The sequence below is a fragment of the Miniopterus schreibersii genome (genome assembly GCF_964146895.1).
Source record: "Miniopterus schreibersii genome assembly, chromosome: 11".
In the NCBI taxonomy this organism is placed as follows: domain Eukaryota; kingdom Metazoa; phylum Chordata; class Mammalia; order Chiroptera; family Miniopteridae; genus Miniopterus; species Miniopterus schreibersii.
Genome location: NC_138111.1, coordinates 66494538 through 66507138, shown reverse-complemented (window position 1 = coordinate 66507138; position 12601 = coordinate 66494538). Strand labels below are relative to the sequence as shown.

Sequence of the window (12601 nt, the reverse complement as noted above, 5' to 3'; positions counted from 1 at the left end):
GGTGTTTTACAGTTGCTTGCTCTGTTTTTATTGGTACATACATTCTTTTATGCTGAGCAATCAATGGCTTTTTAAATCTCCCAGTCAATGTAATTGTAAGTTTATGTGCCCAACTGTTGGCAGCCTTACCACTAAAATCTCTCACTTTATTTTACTTGTGGATCTCTCAATCTTGGTCCATTTGATCACATGGCTTCCCAAATGTATTTGATAACCCTTGACTCTTTTAGCAGAGAAATGCTTTGATTTGCTAAGAAATTATTTTATATGTTGTTAGACACTAACTTCCCTAAATAACAGAGAAAACACATTGCAGTTTAGCTTGGAAGCCCTCCCCAGTTGTCCACGCTGGTGGGAGGCACCTCAAGAATCACTTAATTATTCCAAAGGAGCCACCTGGAAATAGTAGAGGCCTCTATCAAGGGCAGAGATAGGAGATGAGTTTGAGGGCAAAGGAAAAGTGAGATCAGAGACTCAATATTGGGAGCTTTGTGACAGACTCACAAAGTGTGATGTTATCTCTCTAACTGGGATTACTCGCCCAATGAGGTTAGTGAATTCATTTGGGAGACTTTGAGGACACCCTGGCTGCCTCCAGTGACACCCTCAATGAAGCTGGAAATGCCAAGGAAGGGTGATGACACACCCTTCAAATCCACGGTTTCAGGAGGCAGTTTCAATGGGTTCTAGGGAGCACCCCCACCACTCCCACCCCTGCCGCTGACCCAGAGCAGTGAAAACATTCTCCAGAGGTTCCCGCAGATGGGCTTAAGGGCCAGGCCTGTGAAAAGGGGGCATGGCAGGGACACAGCCCACTGGGGAGCTCCTGCAGGGCTTCCAGACAATTCAGAGAAATAGGCAGAACTAGTCTTCTGGTCCCGTCTTTTTTATTTCTCTGCCTTTCCCTATCCGTTCGGTTCCTCTCTGTCTTGAACCTGTTCCCCAGACAGGGCCTGAGTCCCTCAAATGCACGTTCAAGAACATTTTCATTCACATGGTCGTCTCCTCCTTAACTCTTAAACTGCATGCCATATAATTATGATTTGAAAGCTCTTTTAAAAATTTTTATTTATTTTCAATTTTTTTGTTAATTCTCACCAGAGGATATTTTTTCCATTGATTTCTAGAGAGAATGGAAGGGAGGCCAGGGGCGTGGGGTGGGGAGAGAAAGAAACATCATGTGAGAGAGAGACATGGACTGGTTGCCTCGCACACGGGCCCAGACAGGGAATTGAACGCGCGACATTTGGTGTGCAGGCCGACGCTCTAACAGCAGAGCCACACAGGCCAGGGCTGAAAAGCTCTTTTAACAGGATGGTTAAGCTCCAGAAGTTTCAGAGAAGACCTCTTTGGGGGCAGAAGGTTGGGAGGGGGAAGGGGCTTCTCAACACAGTTGTAATTCTGACAGATAGACAGACATGTTTTGTCCAGGGAGCTGTTCACAGACCGCCTGCAGGTTGCCGGTGTGGCTGCTGCTGAACTGACGGACGCCCTTCGCCATCCCATCCCTTGTCTTGAGGTGCCTATGGACACTTGTGTGGTCTCCTGGCGGCCCCCCAATCCTAACTCATGGCCGAGGTTTCTGATGAGCAGCCTACTTTTGCCCGTCTCCTGGGGGAAAGAGTATCCGGGGAGCCTCAGTGCTGATCCCACAGCCAGGAGCCAATTTCCATAATTTTCCACTACCCTCATTTTGCAGGAAGACTTTAGGTTTATGAAGGAGAAAGCAGAGGCCTCTGAGCAGTTTGCCGTTTGTCTAGGTTGCCTCTTGTGGGTCCCAGCCAGACTCTAGTGTTGCCAGAGCAGATGTTCAAGGCCACCTGAGAAGATTACGCAGCTCTCCAGCTTCCTCCCACACCCACTGCCCCAAGTCGCACTGCCCATTGCTATTTAGTTCCTTCGTCAAGCCTTAACTCTGGCCTTCTCTTCTAGATGACCCAGCTAATTCTGAAGCACATGGAATCAAGGTAAGGCCTTTCTTTGAAACAGCGTGGAGCAGCATGGTCTCCCTGGGCTGGCAGGCAGCTGACTTGGAGGCAGGGGTGGGGGTGTGTGGGGGGTAGGCAGGGTTCATCCCGCTGCTACTTTAACAGATGATAAAACTATCATGAAAGGACATGGAGATTAGAGGGGGGAAAAAATAACATTCTGGTCCAGCCAGCTTTGCAAAGGATAAGCATATTTGAAGGTCAAATGTAATGTATACTGGAGGGAGGAAGAAAACACCAGATTCAGCGCACATTGTATTAAAAAAAATTAACTTATGTTGAGCCTAAAAGAAACTTCAGAAGTTGGCCTGAGACCAAGACCATCTCTTTATTATTATGAATTTCAGCTCTTGTCAGAATGAATAGTCCAATTTAGTGGTAAAAATCACCACCCCATAGTGCCTCCATTTATTCCATGTGTTTATCACCCTATTACCACACCCACTGGGAGCTGGTTTCCAGGTGGTATTTGTTAAAAGCAAATGGTCGATAGTTTCCTCTTTCCCGGAGGAAGCAGGGGCTTGCCCTTGCACTCCAATGCGCGGCTTCTTGGTTTTTCTGAATCGAACCCATCTCATTGGGATGGATTAAAGAGATTACACTTCAGAGGATAATTAAGGACCCCCAGAGACTTGTGTGGGCCCTGTGTGAGCGGATGATGGAATGCCCAATTCCACCCAAGGCTTATGGCATCTGTCTGGTTGCGTGGGTTGTCTTTATGGGTCAGAAGGGACCTGAGCTCCTGTGGCCACACTTGGGAGAAACGATCTCTCCCCGAATCTTGTCTGAACTCAGTTGGTTTTCTGCATTTTGGTGGGAGAACTTTTGCTGCAACATAGCCCGTTTCCGGTCACAAGCCCTGAAGGGCACCCACTGCCGAGTGACATCACTGCGTGGTAAGGCAGTCCCTGAAGGGAGGCCCTGTCCCCAGCCTGGGAGCGGAGTACTTAGTGTGCCTGGAAGCCTAGAGAGGACAGGGCTTGCCCAGCATTCACACAACCCCCTTTGTTTCCTTCCTCTTCAAGGTGCAATCCAAAGCAACCGAAACTTTGCTTTATTCTTTGCCTTTTAGGAGAAAAGGGCTCATCTTGAACATTTCTTCTGGGGTGGCACTCTTTCCCTGGCCTCTATACTCCATGTATTCGGCTTCCAAGGTGGGTAACAGCGTGTACTTCCCCCAGTTGGCATTTTCCTTTCGACCATCGGGCCAGTCTATGGACAGATTTGCCAGGAGGCGCACTTCCATGCACAGGGCGGAGCTAGTCAGCAGGTGTTTGGGTGCAAATTAGAAAAAGGTGCTGCCCCCGGGCTGATGAAGGCCTGCAGCCTGGCAGGCCAGCCCCTGGGCCTCTAGCTCTAACTCACCTCCTTGCCTGGGAGCCCTGCTCTGCCTCCCAGCTGGCAAGTAACACTATTGTTTCCTTCCTGCCCTGGAGGCCTAGCCAGGTGTCTTAGTGACCTAGTCTTAAAATCAAACTCTGGGAGGAGGGCTGCTCTACACTAATGACAGCCCCCCCAGGGTTGGGTCATTAATGTGCAGTGGTCCAAGGTAAGTATTTATCCCCAAATGTATGTTCCCATTGATTGAGGGAGCTTTTCTCAGACTAAGAAATGTAGTCCTATCTCCCATCAAGACACACGGCTACATTTTAAGATAAATCGAGCCCTTTGAAACCGGAGTGAGTTGGTTCTGGTGGATATAGCAAGCTCTGGTCCTGAGGGGTTTCTTCCTTCTTGCTCTAGGCTTTCACGTGCACGTTTTCCAAGGCACTGCAAGCGGAATATAAAGCGAAAGGAATCATTATCCAGGTGAGGCTGACAGTTCTGAGTCCGTGGGAACAGGAGCCCCAGATCCCCGTTGAGCCGGGGCCACTGCCTCCGCAGGGCTGGTGGTGCAGGTGCAGCCAGGAGGAAGGTGGTCTGGATGACGTTGGGAGTTCCTGAGACCAGTGTGGTGGCAACCGTGCCATGGTGGTTCAGCCTGCCGCCGCCCTCACCCAAGCATGCCCTGGGCTGGAGCAGGAATGGGGCAGGGTGAGCGAGTGCCCAGAAACGCTGTCGAGCCTCTTGACATCAGGGTCTTGTTGACCGTCCTTTCCTCTCTGATGTAGGCAGGGGACAGGCTTATGTGGGAGGGTGTTGGAGAGGGCTCTTGGCCAGTGTTGGAAAGGATGGGAGCGCTTCCCTTGTGGCCGTTCATCTGTGATGGGCACAGAGACCCTCACACCCTGGCACATGAGCAGTCGGGGAGGAGGTGCTCTGATTCCCCTTGTGCCACCAATGGCCGACCACCTGGATGTGACCTAATCCTAACTGTAAGCAAACTGGGGTGTCACTGCTGACTGTAGGCTGAGCAATATGACATCTCAAGGTGTCAGAGATGTGCATGTGGTTGGCTCAGCAACACATAGTCAGGTAACAGTTTCTAGGACCTGGAATGAAAAGTGTATTGACAGAGGCTTTTTTGCTGTTTGGGAGGAAGTTGTATGCCATACAATTGGAAATGAAAAAGGCTCTCTCACAGTGATATCTTTAAAACTATTGGTGTGCATACTGATTTTCAATTAAATCAGGTGGCTGTTCTTATCAATTAACCAGCTATAGGGTAAAACTTATTCAAAAGGCAGGTATGGTCTGGCTGGCATGGTTCAGAGGTTGAGCATTGACCTAGGATCCAGGAGATTGCGGTTCAATTCCTGGTCAGGGCACATGCTTGATCCCCAGCAGGGGATGTGCAGGAGGCAGCCGATCAATGACTCTCATCATTGATGTTTGTATCTCTCTCTCTCCCTCTCCCTTCCTCTCTCTGAAATCAATAAAAATATATTTAAAAAATTTTTAAAAAAATGCAGGTATGAGTTCATATCGAGAACTTTGCAAATAACATGGACTTCCTGGCCACAATGAGTGACTGTGACAGCCAGGCCATGCCACTAGACCACAGCACTGCTGAACTAGTCTCATCTATCAGATATTCTTCCTTCCTATCCATCTTCCAGCTCCCAGCTGAAGACAGACTCCTTTTGCCAAAGTGCTACCCCATATAGGCTGTTTGCTGCAGTAAAAAATAACCCTTAAATTCCACTGACTTAAAACCACAAAGATTTATTTCTCACTCATGATGCCCATGCACTGGGAGCTGCCGGAGGGCATTAGCTCAGCGTAGGGAGGCAGGACCCAGGCGGGTGGAGCCACTGCATCGTGGGCATTGTCAGCTGACACACCAGGGAAAAAGTGCTGGGAGTTCTAGAGGATCTTGCTTTGATAACTAAGAGCTTTGGCTCAGAAAAGGCTCATGTCACTTTTGCTCATACCCATCGGTCAGACCTGGTCCCACCCAACGAAGGGGCCCAGGAAGTGCAATTCTGTCACATGTCCGGAGGAGGAAAGAACTAGAGATACCTGCTGGACAACACTGATGGTTACCAGAGCTACTCGTTTACTAGCCATGTGACAGCCTCAGCATCATCTTGGCCTTGAGAGCTGTGGCGAGAGATGCTGTGGCTGTCAAGTTGGTGGGCTCCGTGGAACAGCAGGGGTGGGAGGAGGGGGTAGGAAAGGGGGCCCCCTCCTTGATCCAGGAGCCTTGGAGCTGGTCTCCTAGCAAGTATGAGAAAGTGAAAAGACGCTGCGACCTTTCAAAACCCACTGGCCTCTCCAAACGCTTATGTAATTGGTGCTCAATGAAGATGTGTTAAATGCACAGGGAAGCATGTACTAGAGACTTGAGTTTGATTTTCAAATCCCAGCTCTGCCACTTACCATCTGAGTGGTCCTGGGAAACCTGCTGAAACTCCACGAGCCTCAGTTTCCCCATCTGTGAAAAGGGGTGGACAATACCTGCTCACTTCTCTAGGTTATTATAAAGGTCTAATGAACAGACAAGTATGCAAGTTTCACCACTGTTTACTGAGCCCCTGTGTTCTGCAATAAGGTGTTTTGTCAACCAAATCTCACTGTAGGAATGAAAATACCGATTAGTTCCCTGTCTGGAAACCGGTTGGGAATACATGCTCCTGCATCTCTCTAAGAGTAACACTTTGAGACCTTGGGAAGAAAGCCTTGTGCAAATTAATGACAGCGTTCATGTCCGTGGGAGCCCATTCAGGTGGACTGACTGATTCATAATTAGGTCCAATGACATTATGAACAATGTCATTTCAAGTGCGAGGTGAAGACAATGTGATGTGACAAAAATTGCAAACGTGGTGTGAAGAAAAGTAAAACCAAGAAAACAAGCGCGGGTCTTTTTTTTCTCTCTAAAGATGCCAAGGCCTCTGTGTCTGGGAGTAGTCAGACCCCCCCCCCGCCAGGGAAACCTCCTGCCGGGCCCCAGGTGGTGAGACCACTGGTGGAAACCGGGGCCAGATTCAGAGGGTGCACTGTGTGGTTGGCTGTTTCTCTTACCACACGGGAGCTATTGCGAGGCATGTGCCCCTCCTGGCTCCTAACTGCGGTGGGAAGGTGGGAACCCAGAGGGCTTTAAATTGCTCCAGGGTTGGCTGGATATGTTAGAAATGAACTCCTGAGATAGGATTGCCAGATAAAATACAGCACATCCAATTAAATTTGAATTTCAGATAAATAACAAATAAAAATTTAAATGTAAGTATGTCCCATGGAATACTTGGGACATAATTATACTGAATTTTGTTGTTTTTCTGGATTCAATCTGAGTGTCCTGCACTATTATTTTCAAAGCCTGGCAACCATATTCTGAGAGATGCTCATGTCCTCAGCGCCCTGTGTGCACCTGAGCCACCTGGGTGTGTTGCTGGGGCCTCATCTTGCATTAGTGGCAAAGGGAAACTAGAAGCCCAGTTCCAAGCTCTGTGCCCCTCCTATGCCTTCTCAATGCCCCCTTGTCATTCGGGTCCTGAGACTTTTTACAGGAATAACAGAGTTGGGAAATGGCGGGATGGTGAAGTGGGGGTCCATTTCTCAGGGTTGGGCCTATTGCTCCTGTGTTACTGCTTTGTTTCCCTTTGTAGGTGCTGACCCCATACGCTGTTTCAACCTCGATGACAAATTATCTCAGCACCAGCCTGATAACCAAGACTGCCGATGAGTTTGTTAAAGAATCACTAAACTATGTCACGATTGGAGATGAAACCTGCGGCTGCCTCGCCCATGAAATCATGGTAATTGAGAACTCTCCTTTCTTACAGCAAGCGAGGACAGGCGTGCAGGCGTCCCTCACAGGCTGAGCCAGCCCTTCCTTGCTGCTGGAGGCCTGGGCGCTCAGCCCATGGATAGCAGCAAGCCGGGCAATCTCACTCCTGGCTGCCTCACTTCTGCCCTTAGAAAGTAAGGCGGCTCCCAGAGCTCCTAGTAAGAGCGACCAAGACATAGGGAGGCTGCTTCTCTGTGGGGCCGCTGTCATCTCTGACCCTCTGTGTTAGTAAATATTAACTCTGGCTCTCCAGGAGAAAAGTAAAACAAAACACCTTGATTTATAGTATGTGCCGAATTTCCATTATTTAAATCCCCCTCCTCCCCACCGTGTCTGATTTTTAGCTTGCAGTGTGTTGTCCTGCCCGTGGATTCGGGAGTGTGCACAGCTGGCCCTGTGAGCGGTGCAAGCTGGTTGCTGCACAGCACGGACTCCAGCAGTGTGGACGGAAGGATCAGAGCATAGGGCTCCTCCAGCAGTGTGGACGGAAGGATCAGAGCATAGGGCTCCTCCAGCAGTGTGGACGGAAGGATCAGAGCATACGGCTCCTCCAGCAGTGTGGACGGAAGGACCAGAGCATAGGGCTCCTCCAGCAGTGTGGACGGAAGGATCAGAGCATAGGGCTCCTCCAGCAGTGTGGACGGAAGGATCAGAGCATAGGGCTCCTCCAGCAGTGTGGACGGAAGGATCAGAGCATAGGGCTCCTCCAGCAGTGTGGACGGAAGGATCAGAGCATAGGGCTCCTCCAGCAGTGTGGAAGGAAGGATCAGAGCATAGGGCTCCTCCAGCAGTGTGGAAGGAAGGATCAGAGCATAGGGCTCCAGGACTGCCCACCATTCCGGACTGCTTTCAGAAACAAATACAAACGCGAAACCAAGGGAAACGTGACTATTACACGCTGATAGTGAAAACAAACATAGTTGTAGTGTAGTTCTGTTTCCACCCTCACCAAAGGATTTTAGACAGATCTGCCATTTCCCTGCCATCTCATTCTAACAGACCCATGGTGGGAAGAACATGAAGACACCGGGAGAGGGAGCAGCAGGAAGAGAAGAGAAAGTGCTCACGGGGGGGGGGGGGTACAGCTGCTTTACCATGGTCACAGGTCTCTTAATTCTCTTAATTTAGAATTTCCTCAGGGCTGATCCAGTGAGGGACTGTTTTGGTTTCTGAGAAAGACTTGTTTGCTGAGGAAGTGTCAGCAAACCTTTAAATTGTAGCAACTACAGTCATTTTTCATATAAGTATGGCCCTGTCAACAGCAGACCGCATATATGATGGTGGTCCCATAGATGACAATGGAACAAATATTAAAATTCCCATCGCCTACTGAGGCATAGCCATCCTAGTGTTGGAGCAACGTGTTACTCATGTGTCTGTGCGATGCTGGTGGAAACACACCTGCTGTGCTGCCAGTCACGTATTCCCAGCGATCCCACTTCTGGGAATATGTCCCAAGAATCCCGAAACACTAATCAGAAAGAATATATGCTCCCCTATGTTCATAGCAGCACAGTTTACAATAGCTAAGATCTGGAAACAGCCCAAGTGCCCACCAGTAGATGAGTGGATAAAAAGCTGTGGGGCATTCACACCATGGAATACTATGCAGCTGTAAAGAAGAAGGATCTAGTACCCTTTGGGACAGTATGGATGGACCTGGAGAGTATTATGCAAAGCAAAATAAACCAGTCAGAGAAAGGCAAATACTATATGATCTCACTAATACGTGGAATCTAATGAACAAAATAAACTGATGAACAAAATGGAATAGGAAGCAGGGACACATGGAACAGACTGACCTATGTCCGGAGTGTGTGTGGCTGATAAAGAAGGAGAAGGGATTAGCTAAAGAACGAATAGGCAGACCCCATGGACGTGGACAACAGTTTGGTGACGGCCAAGGGACAGGGTGGTGGAGATGGGTGGAGGGGGGCAAAGGGGGGCAAAGGAGGAGACGGGAAATAATGTCAACACTAAAATTTTTTAATAATACTACTAAGTATGACACATACAATTATCTATAGTGTGTATTACTTGATGTGATAATAAATGACTGTTCCTGGCCCGTGTATTTCCTGCGCTGTTTTCGCCTTTGCTTGCGTGCGCGCTCCTCCGCGGGACGGTGTGCTGCAACGGCCTGCCCAGCGCAACGGCGGCGGCCCACGCGTCTTGTGTTTGCCATGTCTGTTGAGTGCATCGTTTTCTCTTGAGCTTGATTTCACCTTGTGTTGCTTTGTTCACATGGCCCCTAAGCTTACAAAACCCACTGTGAATGTTGCCAGCAAGAGGCCGCGTTGAGCAATTGACCTGGAAATGAAATGATCAGGGAGTAAAGCCCATGAAGGTGGAAGATCAGTGATGTTACTGCTCAGCAGGCAGGCATGTCCCACTCCACCACAGCTGCGCCATGAAGAGCAGACACAGAGGCATGGGGGCTGTCCAAGGGCCTGTTTTGTTGAAGGCACCGGAACAACAGTGTGAGAAGGGCCTGCCTCGGACATGGAGAAGCTTCTAACGCCCCGGATGGAAGACCAGACGCAGAAGCACCTCCTTCTCAGGACCATGATGATCACGGCCGAAGCAAAAAGTTTGTGATCTTGAAAGGAAAGGCTGCGCCTGACTATGATGTTGAATTTATTGCCAGCTCGGGGTGTTTTAAGAAATTCAAGGATAGGTATTCTTTCCATAATGTGAAAGTGAGTGGCGGGTCTGCGAGTGCTGATGTGAAGGAAGCTGAAGAAGTTTTGGAAACTCCAGATGAGCTGGTTGTGGAGGAAGATTACCTGCCAGAGCGAATATTCAGCATGGAGGAAATGGCCTTGTTTTGGAATAGGTACCGAGGACTTTCACTGGTAAGGAGACCAAGTCAACGCCAGGATGTAAGTTGTTCAAGGACAGAACAACGGGCTTGCTTGAGGGCAATGTTGCGGGCTACAAATGGAAACAGTGTGTGATCTGGAAGGGCGAGAACCCCAGGGACTTCAAACATATCCATAAGCACACCCTGCCAGTGTGCAGGAGCAATACGAAGTCCTAGGGGACCCAGCTCCTCTTCCAAGATGCCCTCCCCAGTGGCTAGGCCAGCGAAATGGAGAAGAGCTGTTCCGAGAATAACACGCATTTAAAGGCTTTGCTTATTACTTACAGTGTTCCCAGACACCCTCCTCTTATTGGTGATCTTCATCCAAATATCAGTGTGTTTCTCCCTCCAAACACCTCAGTGGACCAAGGAGTTGTTGCAGCTTTTAAAGCCCCTACCTGAGGAGGACCTTTGCCCAGGCTATTGCTGCAAATAATGAAGACACTGATGCAGTTTTGTAAAAATGGCATCCATGACTGCATCAAGAACCTTGCTTGGGCGCGCGGTGATGTCCTCAAGGAGGGTATGAGTAGCATCTGGAAGAAGACACTCAAGAAGTTTGTCCAGCCAGGCCGGGCGTGGCTCAGCGGTTGAGCGTCGACCTGGGATCCAAGCGATCGGGGTTCGATTCCCGGTCAGGGCACATGCCTGGGTTGAGGGCTTGATCCCCAGTCGGGGGGGTGCAGGAGGCGGCCGATCAATGACTCTCTCATCACTGATGTTTCTCTCTCTCCCTCCCTCTCCCTTCCTCTCTCTGAAATCAATAAAGATATATATATATATTTTTTTTTTTAAAAAAAGAAGTTTGTCCATGACGTCAAAGGATTTGCCAAAGATGTGGAGGCTGCAAAAATCAACAAGGTTGTGGTTGAGACGCAACCAGCTCTAACCTGGTGTAAAGGAGAGCGACAGAGAGGCTCCTTGGGGTGACTCCTGGGGAACTGATGCCCGGGGAGCTGGCACTGGGACAGGGATGCGCAGCTGGAGAAGGCGCGCGGGCGAAGGAGGCTGCCCAAGAAAAGAACCTTCGAACAAATGCCCAGCGAGTCGTCCAGCAGAAGTTTTGCAGACTTCAACAAGCTTCTTAAAAAGATTTTCATTAATTAAAAACACCTAAAGGTTTTCATTTACAGAGAGGAATGTTCATGCTGCATTATCGGCTTACAAGCAGATCTACGATGAAAACAAAAAAAAAGAAACAAACTACTATGGACGTATTTCCAAAGAGAGCGGCACCCCTCCAGAAGAGGCGCGGGCAGGTCCTGCGGGGGTGCGTTAGAGGGAGACGTGGCTCTCGTGGGGGACGGGGCCCTGTGCGGCTGCTGCCCCTGAAGACCTTGCAGCGGGACAAGGTGTGGAGCAGAAGACGCTGGCATTGGTGATCCTGACCCTGCGCAGGCCTAGGCTGGTGTGTGCATTCGTGACTTAGCTTTTAACAAAAAAATGTAAAAAACAAAACAGAAAAAAATGAATTAAAAATGCAACATTAGGACAAAGCTTATAGAATATGGATGTAAAAGAAGAAAATGATTTTTGTACGGTTATAAGATGTGCTTGTGTTTTAAGCTAAGTGTTATTACAAAGGAATTCAAAGTTAAAAATACTAAAAAGTTTATAAAGTAGAAAAGCTATAGCATGCTAAGTTTAATTCATTATTGCAGAATGAAAATTTAAAAAATAGATTTAGTACATCTTAAGTATGCAGTGTTTATAAAGTCCACAGTGTTGCCCAGTGGTGTCCTGCGCCTTCTAATTCACTCACCACTCACTCACTGACTCACCCAGAGCAACTCTAGTCTTGCGAGCTCCATTCATGGTAAGTACCCTATACAGATGTACCATTTTTTACCTTTTATACCATATTGTAACCATATTTTAAATGAACTTTTTCATGTTTAAATAGACAAATACTTACTGTTGTGTTATTATGGCCTACAGTATTCAGTACAACGCTGTACAGGTTTGTTGTCCAGGAGCAATAGGCTATCCCATGCAGCCTAGGTGCGTAGTAGGCGATACCATCTGGGTTTGTGTAAGTGCACTCTCGTACTTACACTCGCACAATGAAGAAATCATCTAATGATGTGTTTCTTAGAACAAATCCGCCTCGTTAAGTGACACATGACTGTACTAAAGGATTTGGGGACTTAACTTCAGTAGTCAGAAGAAATATTTTTTAAAATGATGAATATAACCTGAGATATTTTAGTTGTAACTTCCTTGCTCTTCTTTTCACCCAGACACTCATATTTTTGTCTATTTAAGGTGAACTTTCTGAGCCTGATTCCATCATGGGTCATCTATAGCAGCAGGTTCGAGAAATTACTCCTGACTCGTTACACCAACTACCTCAAGCAGAATACCAACCGCAGATAATCTGGGTGGGCTGATGGGCCATCCAGCATCATTTTCTTCACCAAGTTCTGCATTGGCTTCAGAGGACCAAGGAACAGACCATCACCCATCACTACCTGAAGTTGGATGGCCATGTCACAGATATAGTATCTAGAATAAAACTTCTGTGCCATTTAGCTCATGTTAAAATCAAGGACAAATGGAGACTGGCCTTGAAAATTC

General features: G+C 48.3%; 1 protein-coding gene across 1 annotated transcript in view; it reads left to right on the top strand.

Annotated features, from left to right (window-relative positions):
* Nucleotides 1–12400, top strand: part of HSD17B3 (hydroxysteroid 17-beta dehydrogenase 3) — a gene marked incomplete at both ends in the record, with an annotated part of 39858 nt that extends 27458 nt beyond the window's left edge. Inside the window, 5 exons of the mRNA XM_081151229.1 lie at nt 1933–1967; nt 3061–3142; nt 3732–3797; nt 6980–7129; nt 12290–12400. Of these exons, the coding sequence (XP_081007355.1) occupies nt 1933–1967; nt 3061–3142; nt 3732–3797; nt 6980–7129; nt 12290–12400 (444 nt within the window). The remainder of the gene's footprint in view (nt 1–1932; nt 1968–3060; nt 3143–3731; nt 3798–6979; nt 7130–12289) is intronic.
* Between the last annotated feature and the right edge of the window lie 201 nt (nt 12401–12601).